The sequence below is a fragment of the Apodemus sylvaticus genome, chromosome 11 (assembly GCF_947179515.1).
Source record: "Apodemus sylvaticus chromosome 11, mApoSyl1.1, whole genome shotgun sequence".
Classification (NCBI taxonomy): Eukaryota; Metazoa; Chordata; class Mammalia; order Rodentia; family Muridae; genus Apodemus; species Apodemus sylvaticus.
The window spans coordinates 87354783-87369301 of NC_067482.1; the positions used below are offsets into that span (position 1 = coordinate 87354783).

The 14519-nt window shown below is 41.1% G+C and overlaps 1 protein-coding gene across 4 annotated transcripts in view; it reads right to left on the reverse strand.

Annotated features, from left to right (window-relative positions):
- Nucleotides 1-14519, reverse strand: part of Cobl (cordon-bleu WH2 repeat protein) — a 230842-nt gene that overhangs the window by 145366 nt on the left and 70957 nt on the right. For all 4 annotated transcript variants that reach the window (XM_052198908.1, XM_052198906.1, XM_052198907.1 and 1 more), the window contains exon 2: nt 4402-4605. In XM_052198908.1, the coding sequence (XP_052054868.1) occupies nt 4402-4605 (204 nt within the window). The remainder of the gene's footprint in view (nt 1-4401; nt 4606-14519) is intronic.

Consider the following 14519-nt stretch of genomic DNA (forward strand, 5'->3'; position numbering starts at 1 on the left):
AGACCTCTTTGTAGACTATATATACTATAGTCTCCTTCTTCGTGTCATAGGACCAGTAAGAGCCCGGACTGTCTCTTGGGACAGAATGCCTGGCCAAGGGCAGATCCACAGGCATGCAGTGAGCAGAGGATCTCTGCATGCACAGGCTGTCTGAAACTTTGGGGTGTGGAAACATATTTTGATGAACCACACCCGTGGTATTCTAATTCAGCCAGGCTTGGGTGGGACTGCAATACCTATAGTTCTTACAAGTTCTCTGGTGTTGTCAATGCTACCGGTGTAGGGCTCATCTTTTGAATGTCTTAATACTAAATATCAAAATATGCAAATCTGGCACCTTTGTTGATTTTATGGATCACTGGGTGCTAGGTATGCCAACTGCTTTCATGGGTCTAACCTGACGGTCTTAAAAACAATTTGTATGCATGGCCACATTTTAAGTGTTCCAGTGTGTCCTAGTTTCTTGTATGGACCAAGGCCAGCATGTGGCCCTGAGCACTGGGTGAGGCATACAAAGAGGTCAATGCAGGTCCTGAGAGAGAGAGAGAGGGGGGGGGGGAAGTCTGGTCTAACCGGTTCATGTGGCGTCTGAGAGGCAAGGCAACATGTAATCAAGGTCCTTGGCAGACAGTCTGTACTGAGGATCTCTACCAGAGAGCATGTCCAAAACACCAACATGGTCAAGAACAAGATGGGAGACCAGAAACAGATCCACAAACAGGGAGATCTGGTGGCCAGATGCAAGTCTTCATATTTGAGCTGAAATCTCAAGCAAGAATCTAGTTTCAAGAAAGCCCTGGTTAACAAATGCTAGAGCTAGAAGAATGCAGTGAATGCAGTGAATGCCAGAGATGTGGTCTCTCAAGGCCATGCATCTGTGGCCTGTCTATAAATTGCCTAACTATTGGGTTTAGAGAGGGGTTCAGGCTGCTAACCTGCCCTCTTAAGGCAACTGAACTTCAAAACAATCTGAAGAGAACACTGGTTGGAATCTTTGATCTGAAGAGAGGAGATAAGCTAAACCTGGGAATCCAGGAAGATCTGGTGTTTGTCCTATTCAGTAATGACGTGGGTCACCTGAGCGTGCTCTGCCCTGACGGTATCCCTTTTCTGACCACAGTAACTCTTGCCCTTTTAAAACTCTGTCCCTATTACCTTTCACCTGTGTCTTTTTTTTTTTTCCGAGACAGGGTTTCTCTGTATAGCCCTGGCTGTCCTGGAACTCACTCTGTAGACCAGGCTGGCCTCGAACTCAGAAATCCGCCTGCCTCTGCCTCTGCCTCTGCCTCCCAGAGTACTGGGATTACAGGCATGCGCCACCACCGCCTGGCCTCACCTGTGTCTTAAAGGTTACCTTTCCCCAGAGTCTACAGAAGAAGTTTTCAATCTCCCTAATGCTTCGACACTTTAATACAGTTCCTTATGTGGTGACCCCAACCATAAAATTATGTCTGTGGCTACTTAATAATTTTATTTGCTACTATTAGCCTTGTAATGAAAATATCTGGTATGCAGGGTATCTGATGTAATCCTTGTGAAAGGATCATTCCACCCACAAAGGGAAGGGTTGAGAAGGGCTAGTCTACAGTATTCTGTGTCCATCTTAAAGGAGAGGTGTATAGTGTCTTCTATATGTTGCTCATTTAGTGCATGACTGAGGCAGACTTGGATCCAACCTAATTACCCTTGAGGAGCAAATTGGGGATGTCCTAAAAGTCATGGGCTGGAGAGATGGCTCAGCAGGTAAGAGCACCAACTGCTCTTCCAAAGGTCATGAGTTCAAATCCCAGCAACCACATGGTGGCTTACAACCATCCATAAAGAGATCTGACACCCTCTTCTAGTGTCTGAAGACAGCTACGGTGTACTTACATATAATAAATTTAAAAAAAAATCTTTAAAAAAAGTCATGTAAATTTTACATGCCACTTTTAATGTTTGTTTTGCCTTTTATTTAAAGAAAATTAGTCCTCTGAAGCCAGATTTCTATAAGTTGTACAGGCTTCTGAAGAACCACAGTCAATGCAGGCTCCTCTGTCTCTCTCCTGAGTCTAGACTGTACGGCAGACCTGCGTGTGTCACGTGAGGGCTGCTTAGTGAATGTTCAGCTTTTCCATGTGGCCGAGATACCCTCCACCCAGTGTGATTTATTATTTAGTTTGTAATTTATTATTTAGTTTGTTCAATGCATAAATGAGCATGTTCATATTTAGTAATCCATCAGGAACCCATAAAAATGATTACAACTATTATCCAAATAAGCACAGTACCTTCTACCAAGCTTTGTACCATTGGAAACACCCCTCTCCTTTTATACAATGGAAAGGCTTGGTAATTTAAATGCTGGACCTTTAATCTTGTTAGTTCTTTGCAGAAAAAATATTCTCCTTTATTAGAAGGGAGGGAGGAAAAGAGGCAGGGAGAGAAGGAGGGAGGGAGGGAAAGAAGAAAGGAGGAAGGGAGGAAGAAAATTTGGCATGGTAACTCCTCTCTTAAAATAATGAGTTTTTTTTTTTAAATAGCATCTCTTATAGGCTGAATAACTAGGAAGTAGAAGTCCTTACACTGCTTTACAAGGCTCACGACCTGGAATTCTCTGCACAGGTATGAACTTATCTATTCTGTGGTGTTTAGGTTCTTAGGGGCAGAATTACAGGACTGAACATTGGGAGAGATTTCCTCAATTCTTCAGAAACATTGGCCTTTCTCTGCCAGATGTGCCTTAGCCGTGTGAACCAATGTGGATGTGACTAATTTTCTATACTAAGATGACACAGCCCAACACTGTCAACACTTAAGAGCCTTTTATGAAGCTCCTCTGGGGCTGAGGGGACTGTGTCTTCAAAGACACTCTCTTCACTTGTGCTCCCAATTAAAGCAATGGGGCTGCTGGCTCTCTTCCCACCCTCCATGCAGAGAGCTGGCAACCCCACTCCTAAAGACTTGCCAGGCCTTCTTCCCTAGTCAGGAACAGTGCCAAGCCTGATCCTTATGTCTTAATATTTAAAACAGATAGGGCCTTTTATTTGTGTTTCTAAATTCAAGGGCAGCTCAGAACAAATTAAAAAAGAATCAAACCAACTATGATTTGCAGAATGGAATCATAAGCACTCAACGACTAGCATGCTTTCTCCATAGGGAAGCATATGGTTCAGGACTGGCTATATTTTGTGAACTGTACTTTAGGGCAAGATGAGCATGCTCTTTGCTAAAGCTACTGCTTAAGCAGAAGAGAGGGGAAAACCTGAATGAAAGTCAGGAATCTGATATCAGCTCAGTTCTTATTATTACAGGGTGAAGCGTGCCCTCGCCTGGAGCAGAGAAAAGTCTGGGGATAGAGGCTTCTGGGCTGATGCTGGCTCTTCCAGACTCTTAGCTTTCCTGCTTAGAAAGAGAATGTTATCTGAATAATTGATAAGGCTCTCAGTAGTCTTGGTAGCAATCTTTCAGAACTGCACAGTGATAACCTCTGCTCTACAGGGGAAAAAGAACTGAAGGCAGAGAAAGCACAATGTATTCACTTGAAAGCATTTTCCAGAAATATTTTTGCTTTCTAAGAGGAAGTCCACCTTTCCTTGTGCTTGCCAAGCAAGATTCGTGAATTATTATCCAGATGCCACAATCTAACAGAAGAGAAAGCAGTAACTATCAACTGGAACAATATATAAAACACACTGGTAGAATGGCATGCATTGTAAAATCAGTTTTAAACTATGGTACTATAACTACAGCTTACATAAGGCTTTGTGGGAAATATGTAGAGAATGCAATCACTGTTCTATAAAATAAACAAACACACACGGAAACTCTTAAAAGTTCAGAGTCTCTGAGCTCTGCGGAAATGCCACAAGGGATTGGTCTCAAGTCCAAACACCTCTGATGCTAATGTGAAGATCTTCCTATATCTGGGGCAATGGCTACTAGGAGGAATGCTGCTGAAAATTACCCTATGCTGTTGGTAAGACTTTCAAAGACGATATGATATGGTCTGTTACAACTAAAAGCATAGTATCTTAGAACACAAGAATTGCAGGCACAGGTGCATACCAAGGCTGGAAGGAAAACTCATCAGCATTGTGTTTAATGTTCACATAAAATAATTTTGAAAATGTATATATCCCTACAGACTCTGGGCCCAAACTCAATCAGAATAGACTTGTAGTCCTGGCTCCCCTAAAGACTACAGAGAGCCTGGCTGGGCCAGTCCGCTCACAGTATTCACCGTGGGACTGCTTTGGATCACCTACCTGTGGTCTTGTACCAATCTATAGCATGCATTCTAACCTGAGTCAGATTCAGTATAGAACTAAGTATAACACGTCCACACCCATCCTTCCTTCTCTTCCCACACACATGAGAAGGAACACAGAAAGCTCCTCCGCCCAGATACCAGGATCTTACCTCCCACTGACCACACTCTGCTTCTCCAGTCCACTGGGCAGAACCACGGTGATGTCCAAGGTACTGTTCTGCAGTGCCTCCTTCATGTAGACCAGGCTTTGCTGTGAGCCCAGTGTGGCATCATGGGGCAGTTTCTGTTCGCTGTGAACATTTTGGGCAGCAGGCTTCCCAGGAGGTGGTGGAGCACGGGCCTTCATCTTCCTTCTTGAAAATGATAACACAGAAACACTGAGATGAGGGTTTTATGCTTGCCTCCAAATGATTCATCCTCGAAAGCATTTATGGTTCACTTCAGAAATACCTTTAGAGCTGTGGGGTCCTTTCAAAGTTGTATGTCAGCAGTCTCTAGTACTAACAGATAATATCTTCCACAAACAAGTAAAAACCAAACCAGTTCAAAGAAACACCAGGGGAAGCATTTTTGAAAGTTTTTTTTTTTTTAAAGAAAATCCTAAAAATGTGGTCCCCATCTGAAGCAACGTGTTCTACTTTGTAGCCATTCTGGTTAAGGTGTTAGATGTGTGCATCTGAGTTTGCTAGCCTGGCTCTTTTGGGATTATACATGCTGGATTACCACTAGTAAGTGAGTGGGTATCTCTACATTTTTGCAAAGTTTTGCTTCCATCCTGTCCAGCTCAGGATCTAGGACCAATTCTGAGGATCTGGATCAATAATATTGTATGCTATGGGACTAAACTATCCATCTAACATTATCTAGAAAGTTCCTCAATAGAGCACTACCATTACAGATCCTGTCATGGATGTGGCTGTGAGTACCACAGCAAAAAGATGTGAATGGTAGTACCCTAACAGACAACCCCTTGTCTTCATTTTCATCTTATTTCAAACTATGCCCTGATGCTCACTTAACCTTGGAGGCAATGTCCCAGCCCCATCAACAAGACACTCACCCAATGGACACTCCAGAAAAGCAACTAACATAGGCACTGCATTTTACACATTGAATAAGTGTGTGTGTGTGTGTGTGTGTGTGTGTGTGTGGTGTGTACATGCCTATACATGCAAATAGAAATATGTATATATAAGCATATACAAAACTATGTGCATATGTAACTGTATACACATTAATTTATATACTAAAGCCTTAACTTATAAAGACCATGTGCCTTTTATTTTGACAGCAGGAGTACTTGGCATTCATTGGGATCTGTTATTGTAACTTTCACAGTTTACCTAACAACCACCTAGTCTTTCAGTAGTTACTTTCCAGATCTCAAAATATCTTGCAGCCCAGGTTGATTTGGAGCTCACTTGAAGGCCCACACTCATTTTCAGTGTCAGGAAGAGGTAGGAACCATGCCCAGCTGACACCCCAGTGCTCCCCCTACCTGCTTCCTGCCCACCCTGCAGTGCCATAGCCAGATCAACACAAAGGCAATGGGAGCCCACCATGTACCCTGAACTCTTGCCCTGCTGAATTTTGTGATTATATTGGTTTGAGGTTTCAAAGATATCAGACAAGCTTCTAGAAATTTATTTTCAAGAAACTAGTGACAGGATGGCATAATTTCTAATGGCAGACAAATTACCGGCAGATTATTACCAAAGGCCGACACATACCAATCAATAAATTAAATAAATAACTAATAGGAAAATAAAACTAATAAATTGTTTAAAAATAGTATATTGGCACCAACAGTTAAATATATAAAAATGATCAAAAACAGGTTTTCTTTTTTAAAAAAAATAAGCTTCAAAATATTTGTTTAGAAAACATTTTTAGAGAAGAATACATTATAGTAATAGACGTCTAACAGTCTAGAAAGCCACTGTAAACAAGGACCAGCGACAGCGTCTGTGGGATTCCAGATGGGACAAGTGCTTTGCTACTGTAATGTGTTACTTGGAAACCACAAGACATCATTTAGAATTGTGAACAGCAGGAAATGGGATCCAGAAAGGCTGTGAACTTCCAGATGTCCCCACCATAGTTAAGAGACTGAGGAATGGCACTCAGTCATTATTGTCTGCTATGGGGAGTCGTTATAAATCAACTTAAAAAGTAAAACCGTAAGATCTGAGTTACAGTATTTGCACGTTGTGAGATATTTTAACTGTTTTTGCTCATTCCCTCCTCAATGACATAAAAATCAAAAGGAAGTTTTAGTTTTCTCATAAATGGCTAGAAGTTAATCCAATCAAAGACGACCTTTTAAGTTTTGAGTTTTAAATACAGCACAGGTAACGTTTGCTAAAATTTAATCACAGAGTAATTTTCTGATGAAAATAATTGTTTTCTGTTCCTATGGGCTCCCTCCTATTCTCCCGTCCTCTGCCCTTGTTTACTCTTACATAGATATACAGATATAAAACACCAGGGAGCTGTGCTTCATGTATGACTGAGAACATACAGAGTTTGACTCTCTGGTCCTGAATTTTGTCACTTAATACATTTTCTGGTCCCACACGTTTTCCTGAGAATTGCAAAATCCTGCCTTTCTCTGTGGCTGAATAAAATCTTATTCTACATAGGAAATACATTTTTCATTATCTTTCAACAGACATCTAGACTTATTCTATTTCCTTGCTATTGTGATTAGAAAAACAATAAACATGAGCAAAAATCTCCTTGTTATTCTTCAGATAGATGCCCAGGAGCAGAGCTGGGCCACACAAATGCTTAATTTTTAGCATATCAAGAAAGATCTACACTAATTTCCATAACGGCTGAACTATTTTACAGTGCCCCCAGCAGTGATTTAAGTACCCTTTCCTCAAGTTCTTTCTGGCATTGCTTTCCTGAGCCATTTCAACAGGGGTGAGATAGAATCTGGGTGCATTTAATTTGCATTTCCCTGATGGCTATTTTTAAAACTACTTATTAGCTGGTTATTTATTTATTTAAACTTTAATGGGTTCTTTTATTTTTTTAAGATTTATTTATTTTATTTATATGAGTACTCACTAGCTGTCTTCACACACACCAGAAGAGGGAATCAGATTCCATTACAGATGGTTGTGAGCCACTATGTGGTTGCTGAGAATTAAACTCAGGACTCTGGAAGAGCAGCCAGTGCTATTAACCACTGAGCCATCTCTCCAGCCCCCCTTATTAGCTGTTTTTGTTTTCTCCTTTGAGAATGCTCTTCATCTCCACAAGTTTTTGATTGGGTTGTTTGTTTTCTTATATAGTTTTATGAGCTCTTTGTAATTATAGGTGCTAATCTTTTGTCAGATATATAGTTGGCAAATATTTTCTCTGATTTTGTAGGTTGCTGCATCCAAGTAACAGTTTCCTTAAACTTGCTTTTCTTTTTAAAATTCATGAGGTAGGGGCTGGAGAGATGGTTCAGCAGTTAAAAGTACTGGCTGGAGGATCAATGGAACAGGATTGAAGATCCAGAAATGAACCCACACACCTATGGCCACTTGATCCTCGACAAAGAGGCTGAAAACATCCAATGGAAAAAAGATAGCCTTTTTAACAAATGGTGCTGGTTCAACTGGAGGTCAGCATGCAGAAGAATGGGAATTGATCCATCCTTGTCTCCTTGTACTAAGCTCAACTCCAAATGGATCAAGGACCTCCACATAAAGCCAGACACTCTGAAGCTAATAGAAAAGAAACTGGGGAAGACCCTTGAGGACATCGGTACAGGGAGAAAGTTTCTGAACAGAACACCAATAGCGTATGCTCTAAGAGCAAGAATTGACAAATGGGACCTCATAAGGTTACAGAGTTTCTGTAAGGCAAAGGACACCATCAAGAGGACAAATCGGCAACCAACAAATTGGGAAAAGATCTTCACCAATCCTACATCAGATAGAGGGCTAATATCCAATATATATAAAGAACTCAAGAAGTTAGACTCCAGAAAACCAAACAACCCTATTAAAAAATGGGGTACAGAGTTAAACAAAGAATTCTCACCTGAAGAACTTCAGATGGTGGAGAAGCATCTTAAAAAATGCTCAACTTCATTAGTCATTAGGGAAATGCAAATCAAAACAACACTAAGATTTCATCTTACACCAGTCAGAATGGCTAAGATTAAAAATTCAGGAGACAGCAGGTGTTGGAGAGGGTGTGGAGAAAGAGGAACACTCCTCCACTGCTGGTGGGGGTGCAAATTGGTACAACCACTCTGGAAATCAGTCTGGCGGTTCCTCCGAAAACTGGGCACCTCACTTCCAGAAGATCCTGCTATACCACTCCTGGGCATATACCCAGAGGATTCCCCACCATGTAATAAGGATACATGCTCTACTATGTTCATAGCAGCCCTATTTATAATTGCCAGATGCTGGAAAGAACCCAGGTATCCCTCAACAGAAGAGTGGATGCAAAAAATGTGGTATATCTACACAATGGAGTACTATTCAGCCATTAGAAACAACGAATTCATGAAATTCTTAGGCAAATGGATGGAGCTAGAGAACATCATACTAAGTGAGGTAACCCAGACTCAAAAGGTGAATCATGGTATGCACTCACTAATAAGTGGTTATTAACCTAGAAAACTGGAATACCCAAAACATAATCCACACATCAAATGAGATACAAGAAGAAAGGAGGAGCGGTCCCTGGTTCTGGAAAGACTCAGTGAAACAGTATTCGGCAAAACCAGAACGGGGAACTGGGAAGGGGTGGGAGGGAGGACAGGGGAAGAAAAGGGGGCTTACAGGACTTTCGGGGAGTGGGAGGGGCTAGAAAAGGGGAAATCATTTGAAATGTAAATAAATTATATCGAATAAAAAAAAAATTAAAAAAAAAAAAGTACTGGCTGTTCTTCCAGAGGTCCTGGGTTCAATTCCCAGCAACCACATGGTAGGTCACAACCACCTGTAATGAGATCTGACGCCCTCTTCTGGCATGCGGTGTACATACTGACACATAATAAATCTTTTTAAAAAATTATGAGTTCACACATGTAGATAGCTGGGCTTATTTTCTGAGAATCAGGAAAACCCTTACTCATGTCTACATCATGAAGTCTTTCTCTACTTTTTGCTTTAGCATTTTCAGAGTTTTAAGATTAAATTAAGGTCACCGATACATTTGCAGTTACTTTTTAAGGAAGGTGAAAGATCAGGATATAGTTTTTTAAAATTCATTTTTATTCTACTATGTGTAGATACCTTTTTTCCCCAGAATGATTTATTATGAGAAGGCTAGGCTTCCATGACAGACTTCAAACTGGCAGTCAAGGAGACTAGGCCTAAGAACTGGGCAAGCCCAGGCAAGCCAATTCCTAAAAGGAAAAACCCAAGCCTTCACTCTCTGATAATGGCTCCAGAATGCCTAGAGAATTCCAACGTGCTTTAAATCAAGCCTGCCAGCTCAGCTGGTTGTCTTTGATGGGAGACCTCAGCATGCTGAATTTCTGCAGAATAAAACACTCTTTGCCTGTACATGTCATGTCAATCCAGGGTGTCATTCTTTGGTGAATCATAGACCCTTACCATTGTTTTTCTCCAGTGAATATTTTAGGCCTCTTTCCTGTAGCTGTAGCTGTGGGTTATTATGGGTCTTCTGTTACATGGATCAAAATGTATATTTTTACACCGTTGCCATGTCGTTTTTATTATGACAACTCTGGAGTAGAATTTAAAACAGGTATGGTAATTTCTCTAGCATTCCTCTTCCTGCTAAGGATTACTTTGGCTATGTGAGGTCTCTGTGTGTGTTTCCAAATGGAATTTTAGGACTGTTTCCTCTGTGAAGATAATGTTGGCATTTTAGCTGGTATTGCATTGTATGTGTGGTAAATCTTTGGTAAAATGCTTATCTTTATAATATTGTTTTTTCTAGTCCAAAAGAATATATTTTCATCTTCTAGTGACTTCTTCATTATCTTTCTTAAGAGTTTTAACATTTGCATTTTAGATGATTTTCACATATTTGGTTAAGCTTATGGTCAAGATATTTTGCTTTTTGTTTTTGAGGAACTTATGAATGGAATTGTTTCATTGATTTCTTTCTCACCATGTTTGTTATTAGTAAGTATGAAGACTATGGATTTTCATGTGTTACTCTGATCTCCTGCCGTGCTGCTAAGAGTGTGAATGTGCTCTAAGCCTGTTACAGTAGCCTTGAACTGTCTCGTGTATGGAATTATGTCATTAAAAGGTAATGGCACTTCATCTTTCTTCTATTTGTATCCCGCTTGTTTACTTCTCTTGTTTTATTGGTGATCTATATTGACATAAGCACTATATTAAGTAAGAGTTATGCAAATGGGCATTCTTGTCTTGTTCCTGATTTTGGTTGGCATTCTTAGCCTTTTCTGCCATCTAATACAATGTGGGGTGTAGGTTGCTCCAATACACCATGTGTTATCTATCATGTTGTGGTACTTCTTTAGGATCATCATTATAAAAGAACGTTGAATTTTGTTGAATACTTTCTCTGTATGTATCAAAATGTCTGCGTTTTCTGTCCTTCAGTTTATTGATATGGCACATCACATTTATTGATTTGTGGGCTAGAAAGATTTCTCAGTGGATAAACGCACTTGCTGTCAGGCTTGGTGACTGGAGTTTAGTCTCCAGGATCCACATGGGGGAAAGGAGAGAATCAACGCATGAGCTGCTTTCTGATATTCTCTCTCTCTCTCTCTCTCTCACACACACACACACACACACACACACACACATACACACACACACACACACAAAAAGAGAGAAGCATGTATATATCCCACACATACATGTATAAAGTAAATACATGTGCATTTTTTAAAATTCAAGAACCTTTTTTGATTTGCATATATTAAATCAGTGTTTCTCAACTTTTCTAATGTTGTGACCTTTTAATTCAGTTCCTCATGTTGTGGTGACCTCAACCATGAAATTATTTTGTTGCTATTTCATAACAGTAATTTTGCTAGTGTTGTGAATTATACTATAAATATATATCTGTTTTTGAGTGACTCACAGGCTGAGAGTCACTGTGTTAAACTGTCCCCACATTCCTGAATGAAGCTGACTTGATGATGACAAATATTCATCTTGATGTTTTTCTCAAATTTAATTTGTATTCATTTTGTTGAGAATTCATTTTCTTAGAAAAATCATAGCATTTTAAAACACATTGTGCATTTGTAGTGTGTTTTTTAAATTATTATTTAGAAAACTTTATAATGGCTGCCAGAGGCAGGGGAGGGGGAATGTAAAGTTGATAATTTATAGATTTTGGTTCTATAGAGAAACCAGTGTAGAGATGGGGGGTAATGAGAGCTTACAGCAATGTAAATGAACTTGACATAAATGAACCACAGACTTGAAAATGTTGAAGAGATCTATTTTATGCTCTGAGTTTCTTACCACAATCTAAAAATTGTCCTTTTACAGCCTAACAATGACCTCAGTTCACAGATCTAAGTGCATCTTATTTTGAGGGCTCTCTGGCATACCTCTGCTGCTGTCCTTGGGTGGGGGGTGGGGTGGTTGGCTTCCACCTCTGCTGCCTTTAACACCACAGGTTTTGATGACTGAGCAAGCTCCAGGAAGCAGCAAGGATGCTGAGCCTGAAGAGGGAGCAGGTCTCCTGTGAGGTGGGGAGTGGCATGGGGAGTGGAACAGGCAGGGGTCCTGATGGAGGAAACATGGTGGCTCCCTCCTGACTCATCATCCTCAGAGGGACAATCTGCCAGTGCTGATATTTTCTAGTCAGGTTTGTCAGGGATGTGTGCATTAGGAGCAGAAGCCTCTAATGCAAATATACAGCATTAGGACAAGCGGATCCTGTTCTTCCTGCTCCGTACTTACTGGTATGGCTACACCGAATGTCCTCCATAAAACATAGTAATAGTGAGAAACAGAAAATTCCGGCTTCCTGCACTTTTGAGAGGCACAGAGAGAACAGATGCTGTCCCAACAAGTGCCCTGATTCACCTTCATTCAATTGTGAACAACTATGATTACTACCATGTAGATGCTTCTCAAAGATCTATCAAACTGTCGATCTGCAATAGCTAATATTCAGGGATGTAGGAGCATGGTAGTGTGGGCACAGCTTCTGCCCGAGTGTTAGGAACTTCTTAGGGCTAGGGCGTTGCTGCTCCTCTTGGGCACACCCACGGCAGGTGCTGCTCAGCTGCCACCAGGTAGGTCCATCCAGGGTCCTTCAGGGGATGAGTCACTAGCACACAGCCCAAACTCCTTTCCAACTCTCCCAGTTAAAACACTGGGTGTGTCCCAGGAGGAACTGTTAAAACATTTAAAGTATATTATATAAGTAAATGTTTCTGGCATTTCCAAATCATCAGCTATGGACTCAAGTGATAAAGGACCACCATCCATCCAAGCTCCTTAGTACTCACTATTTTCCCATTAGTCCATGGTACCTTGGATGGATTTTATTTCTGATAGTTTTTCACTGAAGAGAAGAATGCTTGAAATGTATTTCTTGAAAGCGAGATGGCTGACTTATGACGTCATGGGGTAAATGATTCAGAGAATGAAAATCTCAGTCTCTGTGCAGACAGATAAATCAAACTCAAATTCCGCAGGAGATTCATGACCTTCACCCAGACTACAGAGGCACAAGAATGAGGGAGTCCAAGGCCTGTACACCGAACAGTGAAATTCACACTGCTTCCAACTCTCTATATCCTCCAGGTCAACTTCTAAAGGGGAATCTTCTTTATGTTTCACAGATTTTGCTTGCTTGTTTGGTTGGTTGGTTTTTAGCCATCTAAGAACAGCAGACACAGAACATAAAGGCTTGCTGACACTAATTCCCCTGAAAAACACCAAATATGCAATTCCTGCAGTTTCCCATGCTGGTTATCCTGCCTGACTGATACTAAAGATACTCTAGTGGAATCAGGTAGAGCTGGCACATACATCCTGGCCTCCAAGCAGACCATGAAGCAAATCGGCATCTGTTTATGCTATAGGCTCCTGGGTGTTTCCTTTCGCTCCTGGAGGTCTCTGGATTCCCATGTTTGCTCCCTCCTGGAAGGAAGCCTTTGAGTGTAAAATGAGCTGCCTCTGTTATGTTTGGGTGTCAATTACTAGCCACAACTCTAGACAACTCTAAGTCAGCCGTCTCGCTTTCAAGAAACATATTTCAAGAAAACAAGGACCTCAACATTCTAGTTTATCACTGAGAAGCAAAGCAATAAGCCCAAAAATGACAGCTCGGAAACTATTACACCATAGTGTGGCTATTGCAGTAAATGCCCTTGTCAACTTTGTCTTGTGTTCAACTTCGCATACAGAGGACTTCAGGAAGCCCACTCTCACCCAGAGCACAGTCACGTGCCAAGAAGCTGAGTGAAGGGAGTCCTCCTCGTGTCAGCATCAACTTCCACATCTATGATCCACAACAGTCAGTTTTTCAACTATCATTTCCCTGAATAATTACAAACTAATCATCAAGAGAAACACTGTATGTATCGAATCCTCACAGCAACTTCATGTGACAGGTTTCCCCTCTCCATTCTGATGGGGCCATTGGGGATCCAACAGACTTATCAACATTCTGATAAGTACCTATCTAACGTGACAGAATTCCATATGCACTGTTTCTGAACCCCAGGTACTCCCCTAGCTGCTGTGTATGCTACATTGCCTTAAGTATTTTCCAAAACCAAAAAACCCCAAGTTGATGTAGAAATACAGTCCCTATGCCCTGTCTTAGCATAATGGTGCCCTGTGGGGGCAGCTATAGGGAAAGGGATTGGATGAGGTCCATACATCAACAAGGTTTCAGGCACACAATCAGATCCATCCTCTAATGAGGCTATGACCAAGGTTTGTAAACAGAGTTAGTGCTACCTGATAACTATACCCACCATAAAGGCTGCATGTGGCTGAGACATAATGTCAGGAACTTGGTGAACTGTTTAAAAAAAATGGAGGCATAACTAGCCCTGAAGAAACATGGAAGTATATACCCAGGCTGATGAGAGATACGTAGTTGAGCTGACGCAAGCCCCAGTTAGTCCTGAGGGCTCTTCAATGCCTCTAGGGCCAAAACCTCCATTGAACATATAACCGCAGCCATGAAACTTTTCAAATACCAAATCTTCTTCTTGTGACCATGGTTTTGGCAACTCAAGCTGACTGGCAAGGACCCCAAATAAGAAACCCATAAGACCCTTTCTCAGGACTCAGCACTCCTTCCATTCAGGCCTCCCTCTATTAGC